Source organism: Mauremys mutica, chromosome 8 (assembly GCF_020497125.1).
Source record: "Mauremys mutica isolate MM-2020 ecotype Southern chromosome 8, ASM2049712v1, whole genome shotgun sequence".
NCBI classification, from domain to species: Eukaryota; Metazoa; Chordata; order Testudines; family Geoemydidae; genus Mauremys; species Mauremys mutica.
In genome coordinates this window covers 109,733,828-109,756,831 of record NC_059079.1, presented here as the reverse complement: position 1 = coordinate 109,756,831, position 23,004 = coordinate 109,733,828, and the positions used below count along the sequence as shown (strand labels likewise).

Genomic DNA, 23,004 nt, shown 5'->3' with positions numbered 1-23,004 from the left:
TGGCAGCTGAAATGCTGGTTGGGACCCGCTGCGGGGATCTCAGGCCGCCTGGCTCTCCCTGCAGTCTGCCCAAAGCCAGAGCTGCTAATGCGACAGCCACATCTCCATGGCCACCTCCTCGGTCCTGTCTCTGGTGGTATCCCAAGTTGCTGTGGTAACAATGCCAACCTCGCTGCCTGACGCGCCCGCCTCACACCTCTCTGTGCCTGCTGCCCCTCCCAGCCCACCCTACAGACTGACTCCTCCTGGGCGGCCCACGAGCACTGACCCAAGAGAAGAGGAGCAGGTCAAACTACCCCTGTCCTCTGAGTCGTCTCTCAGGCTGAACGGTGGCACCTCATCCCGGGGAGGAATGCAGCCTGGACACCAGGACACCAGCCCGCCCAGGCTCCCTGGATGAGGATGAGCTCGAGAGGAGCAACTTGTGGTCCCTGTGATTCACACTCTGCACCCCTCTGTTTCCCCAGCCCCTCCTTGCCGGGATACTAGGAGCACAGAATTGATGCAGGCCTGCCCTTTACTAGCTCTTGTCAGAGGGAGAGCGAGCTGGTTTCTTATGCCACTGCAGTGCTTTGTGGGTAATTATGCACATTGCAATGAAAATAATAAGACTGGCTTCATAGCGGTGTCTAAAAATATGCCTAATGCAGCGAGCTGGTTGAGGTGCCTTTGTTTGTCACCTTTGGGTGTTTGCTTTGCAGCCAGCCTCGCCGTGGGAAGCTGCCCTCTGTGCAGCCGAGTCTCTTGGAGTGGGATTTGGGCTTTTAGATGAATTCTGGCCCCGCTTCGAATCCTTTTTCCACGGGGGAGTGCAGGCCCTCGGGTGGTGCTTCTGGTGAGATCGGTGCAGGAGTCTCTCCTGGGGTGAGTCCAGGAGGGCGCGGTGAGGGCGGGGGGTTCTTGTGAGCGACTTGTTCCCCTGCTGGGGGCACTGGTGACTTTCTCCCCGAACCCAGCCCAGAGCAGCAGTGACCAGAGGTGATCCCCACCTGCTCGGGGACCTATGTGAAATGAGTAGGATCCGAGTGGCGGGTGCCCACCTGGCACAGAGCACTGCCAGGACTGGCCCTCTGGCGATCTCTGCCGTTTGAATGGAGCGCGAAGGTGACCCTGGCCAGTGAGCTCTTTGGGGCTTAGGTGGCTGGCAGCTGTTGTCTGGCTTAAGGGTGCCTGGCCCCACCCGATTCCCTTGTTTGGATGTTCTGCATCCGGTCAGAGCAAAGCACCAGGGCATGGAGCTAGAAACTGCAGGGCTGGGCCGACCCCAAGGCAGAAACCCCTGAGTCTCTTATTTTGTTACTGCCCCAAAGCACGTGGGGAGGGTTGTCAGTTTTGCTTGGATGTATTCCTGGAGGTTTCGTTACATGATATAATCCTTCATTAAAGATTAATCTTTAATTCCAGGAGACTCCAGGACAACCCTACACATGGGCAGCCTCTGAATATTGGGGAGGCACTTCTGCTTCCCCAGGAGCATGTGCCCTGATCTTGGAGGTGGTGCAGTGCGGTGGCTGGGGCTGGTATCAGTACAGCCACACGGAGAACTCGGAGCTAGTGCTCAGCATGGCTGAGCAAAACCACAAAGGTCTCCTGTTGGAACTGACTTAATGAAAGGGCTGCTGGGCTGGGGGAAGCGGCGTCAGTCGGGAGCCAAGGGAGTGGAAAAAACAAAGGCGTGTGGGTTTGTGGGCTGAGTGGAAGCTGCCGCTCTGGATGCTGGCGCTGCTCTGAGTGCTGGGGCTGGGTGGGAAGTGAGCGGTGGCATGGTTTCCTTTGGGCTATCTCGGCAGTCATGGTGGCTTTGGGATTGTGAGGGAAAAGGCCTCTGCAGCTGTCCTGAGGTCCCAGAGGAGGTGGCTACTGCTGGGGCAGGTGACTGGGCCAGTGCCCATCCCCCAGACGTGCCCGGAGCCTACAGTCACTAAGGCCCGTGGACAGTGTGAAGCCGTTAGGAGCTCTGAGCTGCTCTCCACCATTGAGAGCGCCAGAGCTGAAGCCTTTACATGGGGCTCTCTCCACACGGGGCTCTGCTCCACAGGCTCCCTCCACCTGCTGGCGGGAGCCAGGAACTCCCCGGCTGTGATGAAGGCGAGCTTGCCAGGGAGCGGTGAGTGCGGTTCCGGCGCTGAGCGGCGTGCTCACACAGGGAGAGGCCTCACACGGCCGGGCCGACGCAGAGCTCTGGGGAACAGCAGGAAATGGTGCAGCTGTGCTCTTAGGTTTGCAAGCTGAGTCCCTTCCGTTCCTTGCACAATGAGGTTAGAGCAGCATCCAGCTGAGGCAGGCGGGTGCCTTTCCTACCCAGTGCAGCATTGGGCTGATACCTAGATTCCCCACCTGGTGTTTGCGGTGGGCTTTAGCAGCAGCCTCTGGTTGAGCCAGCCAGAGTCATTCCCCAGCAGGGCCCTTCAGCACTCCAGGGCCCCATGCGGGCGCTGGGTGGTGTGTGTGCTGGTGCTCCCTGCGTTGGAGCATAAACGGTGTGTCCTCTGCTCATGGCAGCCACTACATCTGACTTGCAAAGCAGCGCTGATCCCTGGAGCAGTAAAACCTGCTGCCTCTGACTGCCCTGGTTTATGGCTCCCATTCATGGAGCACATGGAACAAAAAAAGGGGAAAGAGACTTTTAAAATCCCCATTGATTTGTGCAGTGGATGTTGCTACTTCTGTGAGGGGGAGGGGTGTGGCTTTGCCCGGGTGGGCCATGGGCTCTGTGCTGGGGAACTGATTGGGCTGGAAGCCCAGAGCCAGCTAATGCAATGGGGGCGAAGGAGTTTTGTTTGAAATGGAAGAGAGTTTAGGGGAATCGAATGACCCCTGGTGCAGGAATGCAGCAATGATGGTCAGGCAGGGTGAGGGCTCTTCCTGCAGGTGCATGGCGCTGGTGGGCTGCTCTGGGCAGCGCTTGGCAGCTGTGGGAGCGGCGCTGTGATTAAGGCGGAATCACCTGTTGTTAAAAAGCCAATATGGGGCGTGCCCCTAATTCAGCTAGGATGTGACTGGCCCACCGGGGCTGGCTAGGGTGGGAAGGAAAAGCAGCCCAGTGCAGCTGAGCTAGCTGGGCTCTAGAAAAGTGGGGTTCTGACTTTTCCAATTAAGGAGTTTCCTAAAACTGCGGTTTTGCCCCTTGGCTGGCTGGACTCAAATGCCTGATCTCTGCTGCTGACCTGGCCTCAGGGTGCCCTGCAATGTGGAGAAGCCCGTGTTCCTGTGCTGTTTGGGTGGAGTCTCGCACGTGGGAGCATTTAGAGATGTCTGTCTGTGACCAGTCACGATCACGGGACCCCCGCCTTGCCCAGAGACCCGCTAGCTGGGTGCCAGTTGGCGCGCGTTATTTCTTTGAGGAGAGGTGGTTCTGGAGCTTGCAAAGGCCTGGGTCTCTAGGGCCTCATGGGCCAGAGTCATGCTGCGGCAGTGGGAATCCGCAGCTGGCTTGTGTTTGGGGAATGAGGCTGGTTGTGAGTTGCTGGCTCATGCCAGGAAGTTAGGGGGTCACCCAAGGCACCCTGCCTTGGCATTTCTGTGCTTTGAAAAGTGGGTGTGGTGGGTTTTGGGGGGGCCAGGGGAGGGGTTAGGTGTTGCTCTAATCTGGAATTTCCAGTTTTTCCTAAAGAAAACGCCCACATCCGCGTAGCGCTCTCAATGCGCAGGATATTTGCCCCGCGCAGACCCGCAGTGACGTCTGCCACTCACAGACTCTGTTCTACAGCAGTGGCTCAGCCATGGCAGCTCAGACTCCGCAGGGCTCTCCTCACAGCATGGTCCTGCTCTGCAAAGCCTGTCTCGGCTGGAGGGAGGACGGGAGCGGGCTTCCATGGTTGGGTGCTAATGATTTCTAAAGCAAATGTGCTCAGTTCACCAGGGCAAATTTTGCAAACTCGGTCCGGACTCTTTCCACCGTGTGCGCTGTCCCGATGAGTAAAGCATCTGTAGTCCAAGCCCTGCCTCCCTCTCGCACCTGGGGCCCTCGGTGGGTTTACAGGTGCCATTTCCTGGAGCTCAGTGACCAGCAAGGAGGGACAGAATCTCTGAGCGATGCAGGGCTCACAGCAGTAAAACGCTGTGTGAACTTTTGACTCGGATCCGTGTGTATCCTGGGGGGTGGGCCCAATCTGCAGGGAGCACTGCTTGAAGCCCTGCATCGTGGTGACCTGGATGAGACAAAGAGACCAACCAGCTGAGGGAAATGAGGAACCAAACCCTGATCCCCACTTAGCATTGCAGCCAGGACCTCTGTGCCAGCCCATCTCTGCCCCCTGCCTCCAGCACATACATTTTCCCTGCTATCCTGGATCTGGGTGTCTGGCCATGTTTGCTTTTGGCTCGGAGCGTCTGAAGTGCTTTGCTCTTGCTGGCAGCGCTGCGGGGAACGTGGCTAACAATTGAGGTCCTTTGGCAGGAGCTGTAACTAGGGCTGGACGGCTCCGGTGCCCTGAGTGTATCTGTTGCCAGCTGTGCAGTAGCGCTTGCGAAAGGGGTGCTGTTAGCTCTCACCCGTGCCCTGTTACTGGTGCAGGCGATACCTGAGGGGGCTGTAACCGAGCACAGGAACAACCCTACTTCTCTGCTGTGTCTGGGAGGTTCCTGGGTGCGTGACAGCACTTTGTGCCTCGTGTTATCACGTGTCCCTTAGAGCCGGCTGTTCGTGTGCAGCGCTCTCAGCAAAGTGCAAATGAAAATTTGGGGCAGAAGGAGAAGAAGTCTCTGAAAATCCCAGACCCTGTCAGGCAGGTGTCTCCAGTGGAAGTACTGTCAGCTTGTTTTTGGAAATGATTAGAGTTCCAGTTGTCCGTGTCCCTTTAAAGGGACAGAGTCAAAGGAAAGGCTCCATGCTTAAAAAAACCCCAAACCAACTTCCTCACTTTGTTTCTAGCGCACTAGGTGGCTACATAGTGTTTCCACTTGTAACAAAATTACTTTTCACCACTGATGCAGTTCTCCCTCTTGGGCGTTTCTCTGCTTGTGCAGTGAGACTCGACTCCTGAGCCTCACTTTACTTCCTAGGCACCAGCCCACGGCTGCCTTGCAAACGCCCTGAGAGCCAGAGGGATGCGTCCAGCCCAGCCCAGCCAGTGAAACTGTCTTGGGGACTCTGTTGTGAGCGGGGTCTGAGATCCAGCTCGGTGCCCCGAAGCCGCTCACTCTGAAGCGCCTCGGAGGGGGCGATGGGGAAAAGCATTTGTCCCTGCTGATGCCTGGGGGTTAATGTCCAGGCTGGAGTCAAAGGGAGGGTACGTGGACACACACAACTGCAGAGCAGGGGGTTTCATACTTTTTCCTGGGACCCAGTTGAAGAAAATTGTTGATGCCCGTGACCCAGTGGAGCTGGGGATGAGGGGTTCGGGTGTGGGAGGGGCTCAGGGTTGGGGCAGAGGGTTGTGGTACGGGGGTGAGGGCTGTGGGGTGGAGCTGGGAATGAGGGGTTCAGGGTGTGGGAGGGAGCTCTGGTCTGGGTCAGGGAGTTGTGGTGTGGGAGGGGGTCAGGGCTCTGGGGCTGGGGTTGGGCTGGGGATGAGGGGCTTGGGGTGCAGGAAGGGGCTCTGGGTTTGAGGGGGCCCAGGGCTGGGGCAGGGGATTGGGGCACGGGCTTACCTCAGGCGGCTCCTGGTCAGCGGTGCAGCCGGGATGCAGAGGCGGGCTTCCTGCCTGTCCTGGCACCGTGGACCACGCTGCGCCCCAGAAGTGCCCAGCAGCAGGTCTGGCTCCCAGGCGGAGGTGCGCAAGTGGCTCCACACAGCTCTCGCCTGCAGGCCAATGGGAGTGCAGAGCCGGTGCTCAGAGCAGGGGCAGCATGCGGAGCCCCGTGGTCTCCCCGCCTAGGAGCCGGACCTGCTGCTGGCTGCTTCCGGGGCGCAGCGTGGTTTCAGAACAGATAGGCACTAGCAGGGCCGGCTCCAGGGCTTTTGCTGCCCCAAGTGGCGGGGGCGGGGAGAGAAGCTGCAATCGGCGGCACTTTGGCGGCAGCTCCACTGTGCCGCTTTCTTCTTCGGCAGCCGAGAGGGACCGAGGGACCCGCCGTCGAATTGCTGCCAAGAGCCGGACAGGCCGCCTCAAGCACCTGCTTGCTGCGCTGGTGCCTGGAGCCAGCCCTGGGCACTAGCCTGCGGGTAACGCCGCCGACGGGGCTTTTAACGGCCCGGTCAGCAGTACTGACCCAGCGCCTGACATTCCGCGACCCAGTATTGGGTCCCGACCCGCCGTTTGAAAACCACTGCTCTAGAACATGGCAGTGGGGCCCGATTCTGTGCTGTGCCTCCTTGGCAGGGGAGGTGTTTTGCCACCTTGTGAGGTGCTGGGCTGTTTCAGAAGCTGGTGTTGGCCCCTGGTGTAAATGAGAACAGCCTCCGGGGCTGCACGGTGTAGGGAATTCCCTAGGAAGAGGGTTGCTGTGATGTGAAGCCCTGTCATGGCAAGGGGGGAGGAGACTTCTCCCAGCCCTTCGCAGACACTGGGAAGGGGAGTTGTTTGCCGGAGCGACCTCGGGGCAGCATAGTCCATGGTATGTTCAAATCAAATACAAAATCTATCGGCAGAAGCAGAATGGCTCTGTGGCCCTGCATGCATGGACCCTCCTGAAATATGGCTGGGGGGGATTTGGAGAACGAGGGGTTCCCCTTGCTGTGCGAGTACCCAGGTCAGAGCTGGTTGCTGCAGTGTCTGACTTGCTGGGGACACGAAGTCCCAGGCCAGAGGGATATGGTGACCTTGGGGCAAGTGAAGAAAGAGAATGTGTGTTTGTGTGTGTGGGGAGCTTGTGGGTTTTTTCCTTCATATTAATGTCTATCCTGTGAGTCCTGCTGCAGCTGTCAGTTTGGGGGTGAGTGGGAGGTGGGCAGTCAAAGCCGAGGCGTCCTGCCTGTACTGTCAGGGAAGTTCACTGCACCAAGCTGAGTGGAGAGGGAGCACCTGGGGGGAAGTGGCTTATCCTGGGGCAGCTAAGCATGGCTGCATTACTGCAGCCCCTGGAGCTTGGGATAGAAAGAACATCTCTGTCCCGTGCGCTCTAGGAGTACGTCTACACTGCAGGTAAGAACTCGTGGCTGGCCCTTGTCAGCTGACTTGGGCTCATAGGGCTTGGGGCTGTTCAACTGCAGTGTAGACATTTGGGCTCAGGGACCCCGGGAGGGTCCGACAGCTTGAACGTTTACACCACAGTTAAGCAACCCCTTAACCCAAGCCCCACAATCCCGAGGGAGGTGACACGGGCCAGCCATGGGTAGTTAAGTGCAGTGTAAACATACCTGGAAGGATTTATGGGCTTGGGTAGCCGATTGCTTTGCTTTCTGGACGGGCAGTTTCCGAGCCTGGCTGTGGGCTGCTGAGGGTCCCCCTGGCTCCTGGAGAAGAAACCAAAATGAGCCTGAACAAAAATTGTTAGCAACTAGGAGGTTTGGGGGAGGCTCAGGGACAAGAATTCTTAAGGGAGATGCACTGAGCCACTTGAACCCACCCAATCTAATCCTACTACAGACCTGACCTATATCTGGGTCATGGGAAGCGGCACATGTCTGCAGCAGCAGATGGTGTCTTAAAGAGGTTGGACTCAGGGAGGTTTGGATTTCGGCGACCAGGGAGAGGATGGGCTGTGTATTTACTCATGCTGCAAAGCAGCCAATGAGTGCCTGTGACGTCTCCTTGGAGGAAGCGTCGGTATGCACGGCTGCAGCATGGTAGGAATGGCACAGTGAGCTCCCAAAGGCTCGGTGTGCTTTCGTGAGCACAGCCTGTGGGAATGCTGGGTCTTGAGGCAAGTCGCCGACTTACAAGCAGGGTGTGGGTCAGATTAAATAAAGAAGGATGGGGAAGGAGACTGGGGGCCCTTGTGACTGGTGTTGGAATTTCTCCTAGCGCAGCTCAGTGCTGACCAAAAGTTGCTGCCTTCTAGGGTGACCAGATAGCAAGTGTGAAAAATCGGGACGGGGGTGGGGGTAATAGGAGCCTATTTAGGAAAAAGCCCCAAATATCGGGACTGTCTCTATAAAATCAGGACATCTACTGCCTTCTGATCATCTGCTTGGGCAGAGGTGAAATAGGCTGAGGACCCCACTACCTGCTGAGCAGATCTCCACGTTGCAAAGTGGCAGCCTTGGCACAGAGGCCAGGGAGAGAATGGGAGCACAGAGGCTGAGCTCCCTTGACCTCCAGGGCAGGGTGCAGTATGTTGGTGAATACGTGCAAAGCTTGCATGCCTGCTGCTCGCACCCGCCCTGGAGATCAGCTAGAGGCCTTTGCTCGCTACGGCTGCCACTCGGGTACCTTCCATCAGCACTAAATTCACTTCAGTAATGAAGCTCCCCTGGGAGGGGTGGGAACATGTGTTCTCTGGCTCCGCAAGTAAGTACCCAGTTTAGACCGAAACTGCTGATTGGAAGGTAGCATGGCTGGCAGGGGCAACGTTCTGTATGATTCTTGGGGTGCCTGACCCAAGAGTAATGGTACTTGAACTGTCCCCTGACCCTTCCCAGCTGTGTGTCTATCGTGAATGCTGTTCGCTGGGGTTCAGTTGGTGTGAACGACGCATGGAGATGGTGGGGATACTGAGCAATGACGCTACGTGCCGTAGGGGGCTCGGACAGGGCCCGGTGACAGAGAGCCCAGGGGTGGCTCAGGTACGTGGTCTCCATCATGTTTTCGTAAGTTTGTCTTGATCCGGAATTGGAACCACTCAGATATTTTGGCTGGTTTTGAAACCTAGCTCGTCTCGAGTGAACTCTGGACTGTGCGGTGTTGATGGGATTGTGATGTCAGGAGTGACCTGGCCGCCTATGTTGATTTGCTTGCTGCATTCCTGACTGGTTAAAATGTTGTAACCATTGGAGTGTTTCTTTTAGAGCGATGGCACTACCCATTCACTAGCTCCACAAACCCTTTGCCTTGTTCTACTTTACAGGGATGCTTTCGTGACTGTAGACGAGTCCTCCCATTGCATCACAGCTGTGAGCTGGCTCTCTTTCTTCACTGGGACTTTCTGTGTGTCCATTAAATGCCTCTATATTAGTAGGGAGGTTTAGTTTGGACACAGCATTTGGTACTTAACTATTTACCTGGTGTGACTCTCGCAGCTAAGTGAGTTTCCAGAGGATCAGTGGACAGTCAGTAGCATAACCTCTTGGCGTGCTCCGCTGGGCTCTAGGCACAAACCGCAGGGCTTCCTCAGTTTGCTTCTGCTGCACCTGTACATTTGTAGGGTTCTGTGCTCCCTCATTGTTCCCATATAAAGCCACAAGCCTTTCCAAATGACAATTGGGCTTTTCTGTTGCCAAAAAATGTAAACGGTCAGTGTTAGTGGTACCATCAGTTCAAACACTTCTGTCTGCATCTGTAACTATTGTGTCGAGTGACACCAGAGAGTAGAGGGGGGATTTATTTTATTTTTTTACAGTTTGTTTACTCTGTGTTTAACAGCACTTGGTGCATAATGAGTTTCAATGCACTCAGGCCCCCTTGTGTGGCTTTTTCACACAACTAAAAAGGAAAAGATGGTTGTGAAACTACATATTGGCAGGGGGACATAGGGACATGTGTATGTTCTCAAGGTACTCTGAACTCATTTTTAAAATGACTCTATTCTAAGAAGCTGACAGACCGGTTAAAATGAAAACTCGCTGGCTTTGACTGAAAAGCCTGATGCAGAAACAATGAACATATACATTAAACAAAAAAAAGTCTAATATTCTGACTAAAGCCATCCCTAAAACGTCAGGGAAAGCTGAAGCTCCATCACTGGCTCACTCCGTGAGGGGTCTAAATACTAGTGCAGCGCAAGAAAAGGGCCGTGTTAGCCCTAGCCAGGGTCTTGGCATTTTTCCCTCTTGCTCTTGGTTGCTTGTGCCGGTGTGAGATGGGGAGATTCTTGAATTTAAGCAGGAGTTGGAGCATGGATGCAGCCTCTGGCTTTCGGCAGGAAGGACTGTAAAATGCCTAGTATTTATTTGGGATTCATCTCTGAGGAAAACACATGATTAGATGATGTCAAATTTAGCCCATAAACGGACCTCCCTCCATCTCGGTGCCTAGAAAGCGTGCGGCTCCGTCCCGCCAGGGCAGCGTGTCGCCGTGCAAGCCCAGGCCGTGCAGAGCGGGGAGGAGGGAGGCCTGGCCGCGTGCTGCTGGGGTCACGCTGGGACACGCTAATAGTCCCGTGCCCAAGGACAGTGCTCGTCCTCCTGGCAGCTGCCTCGCGTTCAGTAACCGCCGCCCTGGGGGTGCCCCTCCACGGGGCACTGGCCATGGGGCGCGGCCCAGCACTGCGGGGACAGAGCCCCGGGGAGAAGCTGGCTCGGGCCCAGGCTGGGGGCTCAGGATCGGGGCCGGGCCTGGCCGATGCAGCCTCCCGCGGGCTCCGGCCGGCCCAGCCTGGTTGCTAGGCCCCATCCCGCGCTGCGCGGTGACAGTTGCTAGGATACCCGCTGCCCCTGGTTACGCCGTACCCGGGTGCCCCGCGTGAGGGGGGGGAGGGGTTCGCCCCCCCCCGTGCAAGATGGCGGTGGAGTGTGACGCGCCCGGTCACGTGCCCCGCCCCGGGAGCGCGCGCGCGCGCGCGGCCCTGGCCCCCGAATGTTGTGAATCAAACGCCCCGGCCGCCGCTCCCCGTCGGGTCTTAAAGGGCCAGAGGCCGGGGCGGGGCGGCGCGAGCGGAGCCGCCGCCGGACAAGCAGGCGCAGGTAGGGCCGGGCGGGGCGGCCCGGGCCGGGCCCCTCCCCTCCCGGGGTCGTTGCACCGGCGGCGGGGGGAGGGGGCGGCCCGCGCTGCTGGCCCCGGGGCGGCGGAGCCGGGCCCGCGGGCGCCTTTGTGTGCGCGGGGCTCGGCCTCGGCCCCGGTCCCGCGGGCGGCGCGCGCCGGGCGCTCCCTTTGTTGTTGCTTTTGTTTGGCACCGAGCACATGGCCCGGGCTCGGGCGGCGCTTAAAGGCCCGGCCCGGCCCGGCCACACGCGGGGCGGGGGGGGCCCGAAAACCCAGCGCGGGGTGACCCCCCCCGCCCCGTGTTCGGAAGTGAGCGCGGCCGCCGCCGGGCCGGGCTGAGCTGTCGGGGGGCGGACCCCGGGCTGCCGGGCAGGGGCAGGGATTTGGGGGGCGCCGGGAGAGCCCCGGTCCGGGGGCGCCGAGGGGGGGCGGCCAAGAACAGCGTCCGCCGACCTCCAAACTTAGTTTGACTGTCTAGTCCCGCTGCCCGCCCCGCGCGGTGGCGCCTTTCCTGGGCATCCCCGGGGTGAGCTGTGCGCAGCCCAGGGAGTTTCTGGCTCCGTGTGTCAGGCGGCAGGACCCCCCCCCCCCGCCCCCGGAGTGTTTCCTTGGCTATTTGGCACTTGTGCAGCTCTGGGCTCCTTGGCCCAGGTGGGTGCAAGGGGCTGGGGGGAGGTGTGTGCAGCCGCCCTGTGCAGGGACTGCCGAGCACCAGCCCAGAGAGTTCCTGTTTTTTTTCTAGTCTCCTCCCTGAGCAGTGAAAGGGACAGTCTGGCCCCTTTGTGTAGCACCGCTCCTGCAAACAGCGTCCCCCAGTGTCTGTGAGCCGGTGGCGGTGGGGCAGAGCGAAAGGCAGGAGGGGAATTACCCAGGAGCCAAGAGGTTACAGCTGGCACTTGCAAACAGATGGAGCAGAGTAAATAAACAGGGGAGGTTACTACAGATGGTGGGAGTGGCGGAGGAGAAGGTCCTTGGAACAACAACCTTGAGACGGTGTGAAAGAATGGAGGAGCCCAGCGCGAGGCGGAGGGGGTGTCTGGGAAGAGGGCTGATAGAGTGATGGGAGAAGGTGGCAGCCCTGGGGGGCTGGGATTTGGGGAGGCTGTCGAGAAGGGAGTTGCAGGGCCTGAGGCCTGTGGAGATGGGGGTGAGGATTTCAGCAGCCTGGGGGTGGGCAGGCTCTGGAATGCAAGGGGGGGAGGAGAATTTGGGGTGATGATGGATATTAGGGGGCTGGTCCAAAGGGCACGTGCTGGAGGAGGGAGGTTTGGAGGGCTGGTCTGTGCTCCCAGCTGGGGGGTGTGAATGCTCTTGTCTGGCTGTTCTTGGCAGGCGTTTCCCAGCACGGTACAGTACAGTTCTGTGGCGCGGCAGGAGGAGGAGGGGGCGTGGTCAAGGCAAAGAGGGAGGGGCCGTTAAGAATGGAATACAGGCCCGTGGTTCTCGCTGTAGTGTAGACAGACGCTTTTCCCATCCTGCAGGTTAAGTGACAGGGTGGTAAGCCCCTGCCCCCGCTCTCCGGCACAGCTGCACCAGGAAGATGCAGGGGTGCGGGCAGCTGAATGTTGTATAAACACGTTAGCGAAGGCAAAGAGCAGCAGTAACGGGACTGGAAGGGCGACGGGCTGAGGGCTGAGCATGAGCCCCCAGGTAGGGAGTGGTCCTGGAGCTCTCCCCACTGCCCTCTCTGCTGGGAGGGGAGCTGTGGGGTGGAGTGGCCTGCAGCATTAAGAGGGAGGAAGGAAGGGGACAGCCTTCATCAGGGACATAGAGATCCCCGCTGGGGGCTGCTGGAAGCTGTCAAGGGCCCTGGAATGCCAGTGCCTTCTGTTGGGCCTTCCTGTGAACCGAAGCTGCTTTCTTTCCTATGACCCACCCTCAGGAGTGGGGTCTCCTGTGTGCCCGCTCTGGGGTGTGTGGCTGTGCTGTCCCTAAGGATGTGCACGGCTCCCGGCATCTCTTTCGGAAGGGGCCCCCTGCAAGTCGCAAGTCCGGATTCCCCAAAGCGGTGTGTAGTGCAAGTCTGTTGCAACCTGCTGGCAAATGCTCGCCAGCTCCCACGCTTGTAACTCTCAGGCTGCTGCTGTGAATACAACCATGGGTTGCTCATTGTTTATGTAGGACCTATGTTAAAAAGAATTGCAGCAAATTGCAACCCAGCGTTGAAAAAAACTTAAGGGCTAGCTTACAAAGCTCCTCACACCATATCCCTTCAGCAACAAGCCGTTATTGCTACAGAGGGGGGAAGAATCGTAGGTGTGGAGCCTGGGGACATGATGAACTCTTGCAGCACAGTCACCTCGCAGACCTGGCCCCCCACAGGTGGGCTGACATCAGGGGTTCAACTTCATGGGGTTTTCCCAAAGGCAGGAGGAGCAAGCTGCTGCTGGAAAGGGTGGGGGTGGGGGCACTGTTCCCAGCTCCTGAGAGGCTGCAAACAGCGGGGAAGCTAAAATTAGACCTGGCCAGATCTTCCTCCTAGCTCTGCTCCTCGGATGCTGTGGCCAGTGTGAGGCCCTCTGGGAGATTTGGGGGAGCCCTGTCCCCCCCAGCTGATACTGACATTTGCTTTGGTGCTGTCCGTCGCGCAGTCCCCACCTGTTGTCCGAGCATCTCTCCCCTCCTTTCAGCCTCTTCTTGAGGCTGCCGCTCCGGTGGGGGTGGCCTCTGGCTAGCCCTTGCCTCTCTGCTGGGTGGCTGATCAGTGCTGCCAGTTCTCTTTGCGGGTCTCCTGAGAGTCACTCCCAGCATTGCCTCCGTGAGCCCTTGTATGGGACACATGAGCCGGGCCGAGGTTTGGCCTCGTTTTGTGCAGAGCCGAGGCAGCCCCTCTTGCTGAGCTGTGAGAGTTGTTTGATTTTTTCTCTCCGATTGCACGCCTTGCTGCTGTGGCGAGGCCCATGGTCTGATCGAAAAGGAAGATGGAGGTTGGCAAATATAAATATTAGTCTGACAAATTGGCAGCTTCTAGCAGAGATTACCTGGGGCTTCTGGCCTCTGCCACCATGCAGGTGGTTGGTGCATCTTTGAGTTAATGGCTGTCGACCTTCAACTCTGAATGGTCTGGGGAGAAATTCCTGGCTGATCAGCTGTGGGCTCAGAACCCCCTGAAATATTCAGCTAAGATATCATCTACGTAGGGTGCTGTTTTCTATTGGTGTATGGGACTTACAGGGCCTTCATTCATGTGGGATCTGAGGCAGGGTAACGGTACGATCCCCATTTCACAGATGGGGGACTGGTGCAGGGACAGCCCAAGTGAGGGGAATGGCAGAAAGGTGGGAGGGATCGTCAGTGCAGAGGAGGATCGGAATATTCTCAGGCAGAATGGGACGACTTTGAGGACTGGAGCAATAGAGAAGGGGTCACGTTTAATAGCCCCAAGGGCAAGGTCATGCTCGTGGGGACTAGTAACAAGAATTTGTCCTCTGAGCTCAGGGCTCCTCAGTTGGAAGTGACGGAGGAGGAGAAGGACCTGGGTGTGTAGGCCGATCACAGGGTGACCGTGAGTGGCCGGTGGGATGGGGCTGTGACAAAGCTCTGTGTTAACCGAGGCTGGGTCAGGCGACGTGTTTCCAGTAGAGAGAGGAGTGTTAACGCCGTTGCACAAGGCCCTGGTGAGACCTCGTCTGGAGCACTGTGCACTGTTCTTGTCACCGGCGTCCAGGAAAGATGACTCCAGACAGGAACTGGTGCAGAGAAGGGCTGCAGTGGTGATCGGGGTGTGGAGGGCCGGTCCTCCGAGACAGGCGAAAAGCACTCGCAAAGCGGGGGCTGAGCAGGGATCTGATTGCTGTCCAGAGAGGCGGCGGGGGGCGTGAACGATGGGAGGGCGAAGAGCTGTTGGAGCTAGAGGTCAGTGCCGGCCCCAGGCTGAGTGGCCAGGAATGGGGTCAGGCTGGAAATGAGACGGGGTCTAACCAGCAGAGGGGTGAGGCTCTGGACCAGCCGCCCCACACGAGCCGCGGGGGGCGAGTCGTACAGATTTATGAGTGGGATTGTGTGGCGGGGGGCAGGGCTCAGCAGCCTGGGGGCCAGTCTGAGTCTTCTCTTTCTAGCAGGTCAGGGAGCAGGAAGGAAGCCCCCTCCCCTCCCCGCTGGGTGTATTCTGGGTTGGGATTTATCTCCTTTCTCTGAAGCCCCAGGGAGCCCTCCGTGGTAAGGGGACATCGGGGGCTCTGAGTTTCTCTCTCTGCTGTCTGGCTGGCTGGTTCCTGCTCACATGCTCAGGGTCTGACTGATCGCCATGTGTGGGGTCAGGAAGGGGTTTTGCCCCAGCTCAGACTGGCAGGGACCTTGGGGGGTTTTGTCCCCCTCGGGTCGCTTGCTGGGATCGTCTGGGGATCTCCCACCAAGTCACTTCCCTACCCTTTGCAGGAGCCTCAGGCATTGGTGCATCTCAGCACGCCCGTTCCCGGCCCGGGGCATGCAGCCAGCAGTGCAGTCTCCCGGTGGCTGGGCACGGTGTGGGGGTGGCCTGGGATGTACAGGGGGTCGGGCTGGATCATGGGGGCCCGTCTGGCCTTAAGCTGTGTGACTGGAAGTCTTTGGTGGAGCAGGGACCTGAACCCGGGTCTCCTGGGTCCTAGTGCCCTATCCGCTGGGCCTGCCTCTGCATTGCTGACACTTGGCCACCATGACTCTGGGGCATGCAGAGAGCCAATGGGGGAGCAGAAGTTATTAGCCGAGCACTGTCCCCAGGGCGGGGTGTGTGTGCACATTACGCCCCCTCTTTGGAAGTGCTGCCTTTTGTTCTCGAATCTCGGTGGCCAGGATGGGGCGTTCTGGGCAGCCCAGTGCTGCTGAAGCGACAAAGCTTTATAGTTCCTTTCAGACAGTGGCGTGTCTGCATCTCGTCTCTCACTGGTGTATAATGTGTTTCTCAGGATGCCCCGGCAGTGCAGGGAACTTGGTGTTTCTAAGCAGGGCTCGAAAGCGCTCTGTGATCGAGGGTGGGTAGGAAAAGTGATGGCAAAATGAGATTCCTCTCCAGAGCGTGAGTGGCAGCGGGGCTGCTGGATTGGTGCTTTATTTAGGCAGCTGGGTGCCTCCCTCTCCTTTCCAGTGTGCTTTGATCAGCCGTGAAATAGTTGAGACTGACACGTAAATCACCATTATTAGGCTCCAGAGTTAACGGTTGAGGTGAATGAGCAGCTCGTGTTCCAGAGCTCTTGCTTCAGGCTGTCTGCAGACTCTGCCAGACATCACTCCTGACGCCTGAGTCACAGTGTGAAGGTTATCTTTGCACCCAGAAGGGCTAATGTCAAATGAAAGCTAAGAATCTGGAGCAGGAGCTGGATTCCCCGTGGAGGTGCAGGGGTGCTGCCCCCATGGGGCCTGGCCAGTCTCTGTGGGACGTTTCAGAGGTTGGCCTGGGTCGGGGTCCGTGCCTGCCAATGAGGGCGGGTGGCTGAGCCACTGCCTTGAAGGCTGCCCTGGCAGAGCCTTGCCCAGAGGGTGGGTTTCAGTCAAAGTTCTTAGGGGCTTTTCCTGCCCTGGGAAGGGGTTGGGAAGTGCACGTGCTAACCCGATCCTGAGCACTAGTGCAGCCCAAGGCAGTCCTGGTTGCAAGGGTGTGAGCTGGCGGTGGGGGGTCAGCAGGCTTCGGACCCCGCTGGCTTGGGCAGCAGTGACAGGGCCTGTGTGATTCCAGCTGCCTGCGATGTCTGGGGGAGCAGGGTGGGTTTTCAGTAATCCCACTTCCCTGTTGATAGGCCGCTGTGGAGCGCCTCGTCCTTGGTTCCCGTGGCTGATGGGCTGAGCGCCTGGGGTGCTGTTTCTCCCTGGCGTTTGTTGTGTGTAGCGCTGTGCGGCTGCTTGGTGCTGTGCAGAGCCAGAGCAGAGAGAGCTGCTCCCTGGCCGGCTAGGGAACGAATGAAGCTCCTGGATAGGAACAAAAGGGGAAAGTGGCACCCTGGGGGCGTCAGCGCTTCCACAGAAGGTCCCTGGCCCGGCCTGTTCTCCAGACCCCTGTGGAGTGTGTGGTCCCTGCCCTCTCGCAATGGGCTCTCCGGGAGGAGCATCCGCGCCAGTACCTCGCCCCGGTGTGACAGTCCCACGGCACCCCGCGGGCGCTGCTCTTCTGGTGCCCTGGGAGGGCCGCTGACAATGCCTGTGTCCCCGAGGAGCTGGCTGACCTGAGTGGCAGCAGCCTGCCTAGGGGGCCCTTGGCGGGGAGCTGGCCTGGCATAGCGACGGGCCCGAGATGTTGCTCCTGGGACGCAGGCTGGTGCAGCCGCGGGAGCTTGCAGGGCCGTGAAGGCTGAGGCTGCGGTTGGATGATCTCACTTCTCCCCCTGCCTTGGGCTTGGCCCCGTGAGACCGGCCTGCCCAGCAGGTGTGTGCCCAGTGCGCCAGCAGCTGTGTGAGCCGGGCCAGCGAACCCAGCTTCCTGGGGTCCCCCTGGGCCTGGTCCCACTGGCCCAGAGTCAAGGCTCCCAGGGCAGCGAGCTCAGCGTAGTCTCTTCCTGCTCTGCCTCCGCGGGCAGCTGAGCCCAGCCTGGCCCAGAAAGCAGCGCCTGCCCTGTCCAGGCCTTCGCTCTGCGCCGGAGAGCAGGGACCCTTTCGGTGCATCGCTTACTGTCCGTCTGGCATTTCCTGCAGCTAGGGTGGGGGGAGAACGCCCTGGCCCCGTGTCTCCGCCCTCCTCCCCAGGCCTGCAGGTGACGTGCTGGGGTCGCTCCAAAGCTGTGCCACTGCAGACCAAGCGGTGTCTGTTGATAAGGCACCGAGCTGGGACTCAGGAGATCTGGGTTCTGTTCTCAGCTCTGCGGCTGCTCTGCTGCGACCGTGGCCAGGGCACTTCCCCCAGGGATAAAGCTGCGGGAGAAGTGCTGGGGAGAGAGGTCAGCTTTGCTGTGCCCTTGGCTCCGAGCAGGCTGGCATGCCGGTGAGCCAGCAGGAGCCCGCGGGCAGGGGGCCGCTCAGCAGGGTCCCCTGTGGAGGCCCGGCGCTCTCCTGGCTGCCCGTCACGGGGGGTGCATGCTTAGCTGCAAGGGGGGGCTCCCTGCTCCTACCCGTTTCCCTCCACCATCTCCTTTCCAGCTGAGAGCTTGCTGTCTTCCCCCCCTTGGCCACGAGACGATCGCTTCTGTCTCCTGCCTCTCCCGAGGCCTGCTGGAGTGAGACTGGGCCCCAGGGGAGGGGGACAGGCCCCTGAGGACCCAAGCAGCCTGCAGGGCCGGCCATTTCCCCTCGGCAGGGTGCCCCAAGGAATGGGCTTGTCCCATGGCAGCTCCCCCATTGGGAATGCACTGGCCAGGCCCCACAGCACGAGGCCTGTAGCTGCCCCGGGTGCCGACACCCTGCTGCAGAGACCTGCAAGCCTCCGCAGGTCCTAGCGTGCCGTAGGCAGCAGGGCCCGAAAGGTCTTGGCACTAGCAGCAGTGCAGACACTATGGGAACCTGGTACCGCGGGTGCCCGGCCTCGCCAGGCCCTGGGCATTGTGGGAAGGCATTACAAAAATGTTAATCCCAGGGGCTTAGACGCTGGCATGGATTGAGATCTGCCCAGCCCCTCGCAGGAGGCAGACGGGGTCACAGCTGGGGGCACCTGTGCTGCGGGGCCAGCTGTTAACTGCATCAGTACCACATCGAATAGAATCTGTCCAGGCCCTTCTGCTTCTGAGCAGCCTGTTGGCCTGGAGCAGGGGTGTGGGAAGTGCCTGGGGGTCAGCCCCCTTCCCCCCGAGTTCTCCTTGGCACTGCCAGCAGCCCTGCTGCTTTCATGGCCACCTCTCCTCCTGTTTCTCCCTCGTCCGCCCCTCCCTTCTGGCCGAGCTCCCCCGTTGCAGGCAGTGGGGGCCGGTCAGTGCACGTGTAACTCTGCCTGTCCTCCCACTGGCTGGGGGTGGGGGCTCCTGCGGGGGTGCCCCTGCGTGTGCATGGCCCCTGCCCTGCACTCCCCACCCCCCGTGTCGGTTTCTTGGCGGGCCGGGGGGGCAGGTGAAGCGGAGCGGAGCTGCTGGGGATCGCTGGGCAGGGACTCGGGGATCAGACGGTCTGGGGGCGGGAAGTAGCGGGTCCCACCGGGGCAGAGGCCCCTGGGGCTGTTGCCTGTGGGTGGGAGAGCCCTGGGCAGTGCGCGCCGTGGGGTCTGCAGGGCTGGGGGTTCACTGCCTTCTCGTTCTCGGCAGGCTGTGAGGTGCTGGTGTCCCGTCCCGCTCGGAGCCTGAGGCCCAGCGCGCCCTTCTGCCTCCCCGACGTCACCAATGCGACCATGGGAACTGGCAGTCAATAGGCGGCCTCCCTCTGCCCCCTTCAACCCGCGGCGTTTCTCGGAGGGACCCTGCAGCAGCCCTGAGCACCTCAGGCGAAGGTACAGCCCCTCCCTCACCCGGGGGTGGAGCCGGGCATTGACCCCCACCCCCCATACGTGGGTGCAGACTGCAGAGACCACAGCTCCCAGCATGCAGTGTGGCACAGCTGCTCAGGGTCAGGCGGAGCATTGCATGCTGGGATCTGTAGTGTCAAGGGGCAACAACTTCATATTTAAAAAGCTCCGGGCAGGCCAGGCTGCGCTGCGGCTGTCGGCAGTCTCAGCTCCTCGGGCCGGGGTGGTTTGCCTGCCCCTGCCTCCACCTGCTCGCTATTGCCAAAGAAGGGCCTTTCCTTCAGCTTCCTCCATGGGCGGGGGCAGCCGCAGGCTTGCCAGGAGAGCTCTGGGGCCGTTGCAGTGGGAGGAAGGGGATCTCCCCTGCCCAGCCAGCAGCTTTTTGGGGTCTTAGTGGGCAGGTCAGGGAGTGATTCGTAACGTACCGGGCACCCCCCTGGCCTCTGGCTGTGTGAACAGCACAGCCACTGAGCGTTGGTGCCCCGGCGACACCCCTGAAACGCTGCCGGCCCACGCCTGAGGAGCCTGGCGGGACCGACTGCACCACATCGGAGCTCGGGGGCCCAGCTGAGCTTACCTGCTGGGGTAAAGCCAGGCACAGCTGGGTGCCCCCGACCCAGTGTCTCTGACTCCAGCCAGGCAGGCAAGGCTCCCCCTGCCTGGGGTCGGGGTGGGATAGAGGCGTGTTGGTTAGACCTTGGCACTCACGGGCAGACTCACAGCTCAGCCCCGCGCCCCTCAGGAGCCCTGCCTGGGAGGGTGCTGAGGGGGACCTCCTATCCCAGGTCTCTGCACACCCAGGGGTGCTCTCCTAGCTGGGACTGCTCCGACTCCACGTATCCCATGCAGTGCTGCTGTGGCCTGAGTCCTGCCAGCCCTGGCCTCTGCCGTCCCTGTGTGGGGCTGGCCCAGGCACTGCCCTGTCTGTGCCAGCTGCATGGCCCTGAGGTTACTCCTGGTCTGTTCCTTCCCCATGGCGGCCCCCAGCCCCCCTTCCAGGCGTCTGTGGGGACGACGCGACCGACCTCTGCAAACCCTGCTGGCCCAGGATGAGACCTACCTGCACCCTGCCTTCCCCCCGCAGCAGCAGCAGCACCTCCCTGTAGATGAGCCCCGAGCGTACGCTCTCGCCAGCACGCCACCACGAATGCTTCACCCAGCCGCCCACCCGCCCCACCAGAGCCCATTCATGGTGGATCTCCACGAGCAGGTAGGGCAGGGATGGGGACTGTGCTGTCCCCGGGGGGGGCAGGGGTTTGGCACTCTCCAGCAGGGAGGAGGCCAGGGTGACGTCCCTGCAAAGCCCCTCCCCACAGGCCCATGGCCCAGAGCTCAGCCGTTATCGCCCAGGTGCCAATGCAGGTCCCTGGGGCTGGAGCCAGTGGATACCAGACGAGTTCTGATGTGCTGCTGTGGCAGCTTTGGCCAGCCCTGCGCAGGTTCCTGGGGTGCCTGCCGGGTACCAAGGACCCGAATGGGCAGAGGCTGAGAGCCTTTGACTTGCCTGCTGGAGTGGAGGCCCGAGGGGAGTTGAGTCCTGGGTCCTGGTAAGTGTAGGCGTCCCAGTGCGCCGATCCGGTGTGACTGACACCCCTTCTTCAAGGGGCACCGAGCGCCCCCTGCCCTGGCCGGCGGTGGGTGTTTCTCCTCCCCGGAGATTGTGCGTGGCCGTGGGGGCCAGATTAGGGGCCTTTGCCACGCCCCAGCTGCTGTTCAGCAGGAGCTAAACGCGGCCAGACTCTGAATTCCTGCGACCATCTGTGTCCAGAGCAGCCGGGTGCCGTGGCAGTGGGGCCTCCCCAGATGTGCCTGGCCCTGCTGCATGTGCACAGGCCTGGAGAGCCCGGGCCTGCCTGGCTCGCCCAGAGCCGGCTCGGCAGCCTGCCTCCCCCTGCCGGAAGGTTCCTGGGGAGGGTAACCCCCAGGGGCTGTTGGGTGAATGACCCAGGGGGCGATGTCCCCTGATGCCCTGCGGCGCGTCCCCCTCTGCTCACGCAGATGCCCAGTGCCAAAGGGTTGGGTGCTCCAGAGAGGCTGTCTCTGTGGAGAGCCCCTCGCCCCACCTCGAGCTGCTCCTGCCAGGGGCCATGCCCGGTCTCTGCCCAGCCAGGGCTGCGTTGGCAAGGTGCTGGGAGCTGCAGGACTCGGCTCCGGCCTCGTGAAGCAGAGCAGGGGGTGGCACTGCCACCTGGGCTGGGCTGCAGAGCCGTGGGCCGGGGAGGAGGAGCTGGGATTGAGCTGGGGGGGCTGCTTTCAGGTGGCTGGCTGCAGCTTGGCCAGCCTGTGAGCACACGGCCTCGTGCGATGGCCCCATGGGGCCGTGGGCTCGGCCGTGGCTGGGGCAGGCTGGCGCGAGGAGCCATCTGACGGTGCTTCGTGTGTCTCCCATTTGCAGGTGCACCAGGGCCCCGTCCCCCTCTCCTACACGGTGACCACGGTAACGACGCAGGGCTTTCCTATCCACGCGGGCCAGCACATCCCCGGGTGCAGCGCCCAGCAGCTCCCAGCATGCTCCGTGATGTTCAGCGGGCAGCACTACCCACTCTGCTGCCTCCCGCCCCCTGTGAGTCCGGGTGCCCGCCGCTGCCTGCTGGGGGTCGTGGGGAGCTGGCATGGGGGGCCCATCGCAGGGGCTCTGGGCATGCCGCACCAGGACGTGCCAGGGGAGAGGGAGCGGGGCCGGGGACTGGCACGGGGGAGCTCCGGACGGCTAGTGGCCTGGAGCGGGATACTGCCTGCTTGGGCCCGTGACACCTTTGTCAGCCACGAAACCCTGTGGCTCTTGGCCCCCGTCCCCTCCCCAGCTGGGTGATTGGGGGATGGGGCACCCCTGGGGCTCTGTGGGCCCCCATTCCTGAGTGTGCGGTGCTGGGCGACTGACCCCACCCGCCCCCCACGCTCTCCCTTCCCTCCCAGCTCATCCAGGCATGTGCCATGCAGCAGCTGCCCGTCTCCTACCAGACGTTCCCGCCCATCCTCTCCAGCGACCATTACATCCTGCACCCGCCCCCACCAGTTCCGCCGCACCAGCCCCCACACATGGCCCCCCTCGGCCAGTTCCTGCCGCTGCAGGCCCAGCACCCGCGCATGGTGAGTGTGGGGACGGGGCGGGCTGGGCGGGGTCTGCCAGGGGATGGGCTGGCTCCTGGTCAGGGAGCAGAGCTCTCCAGCGCGGCCTGTGGCTATGGGACGGGCTGGGGTGAGACTGTCACGGACTCACAGATCGTGCCCACTCGTGGCCCCGTGCGGTCCATGGGGGGGGTGCCCCTTTCAGTGCGACAGCCCTTCTCGGGGGGCCACTCTCTCTTGGGGTCAGGCCCCTCCACCTCCTGGAGCCGCACCTCTCTGAGCCTCAGCGTGTCTGTCTGTGCCATGGGCCCCTCAGGGAGTCCCCTCGCTCTGGACCCCCCGGGCCTCCTCACCCCCAAAGGGGTTGATGCCCCCTGCTCTCTAGCCCGGAGCGACTCTCAGCCAGCGTAACACAGGAGGTTTATTGAGAGTTGAACCCAGCACAGGAAACTCTCAGGGCCTCAGGCCTGGCCTCCCTCAGCCCAGCACATCCCAGTCCCCCTGCAGCCAGGGGGGCTCTGCCTGCTCCCCCTCTCCAGCCCAGAGCCCTCCTGCTTCCCAGCTGGGCCTCCGATATCCCCGGCCCCAGGCCCCCTCTGTCCATTGTCTTCTCTCCTGATAAACAGGGTCGCCTGGGTCTCCTCTCCTCTCAGCCCCCTTCTGGCCCCTCTGGCTGGAACCGGCTGGTCAGGTCACCGGGGTCCTCTCCCCGCAGCCCATTGTCCTCCCACTGGCCAGAACCGGCTGTGACTCCTGGGCTGGGTCTCTGGGTCGTCAGGTCACCAGTCGCTGGGGTCTCCATCCTCAGGGCCATCGGCCGGGGTCCTGGGTCCCTCTCCGGTCCTGTGTCCCGACAAACTCCCTCTCCCCTCCCCTCGTTAAACCAGTAACACCCGGGGACACTGAGTCCCACCCCCTCT

At 61.0% G+C, this 23,004-nt stretch overlaps 1 protein-coding gene and 1 long non-coding RNA gene across 6 annotated transcripts in view; one reads left to right on the top strand and one right to left on the bottom strand.

Annotated features, from left to right (window-relative positions):
* The window catches only part of RNF44 (ring finger protein 44), a 34,250-nt gene that overhangs the window by 3,650 nt on the left and 7,596 nt on the right, over nucleotides 1-23,004 (top strand). For 2 of the 5 annotated variants that reach the window (XM_045026798.1, XM_045026801.1), the window contains exons 1-5: nucleotides 10,557-10,664; nucleotides 18,819-19,000; nucleotides 20,003-20,225; nucleotides 21,411-21,578; nucleotides 21,932-22,105. In XM_045026798.1, the coding sequence (XP_044882733.1) occupies nucleotides 18,894-19,000; nucleotides 20,003-20,225; nucleotides 21,411-21,578; nucleotides 21,932-22,105 (672 nt within the window). In that variant the 5' untranslated portion in view covers nucleotides 10,557-10,664; nucleotides 18,819-18,893. Of the gene's footprint in view, nucleotides 1-10,556; nucleotides 10,665-11,996; nucleotides 12,334-18,818; nucleotides 19,001-20,002; nucleotides 20,226-21,410; nucleotides 21,579-21,931; nucleotides 22,106-23,004 lie in introns of those variants that run through there. The other 3 variants (XM_045026800.1, XM_045026799.1, XM_045026802.1) reach the window with 3 other exon arrangements.
* Nucleotides 438-10,278, bottom strand: LOC123375679. The gene is made up of 3 exons (XR_006581556.1): nucleotides 9,996-10,278; nucleotides 9,045-9,253; nucleotides 438-4,151 (listed from the first exon to the last, which is right to left on the bottom strand). It is a non-coding gene; the product is annotated as an uncharacterized LOC123375679 (long non-coding RNA).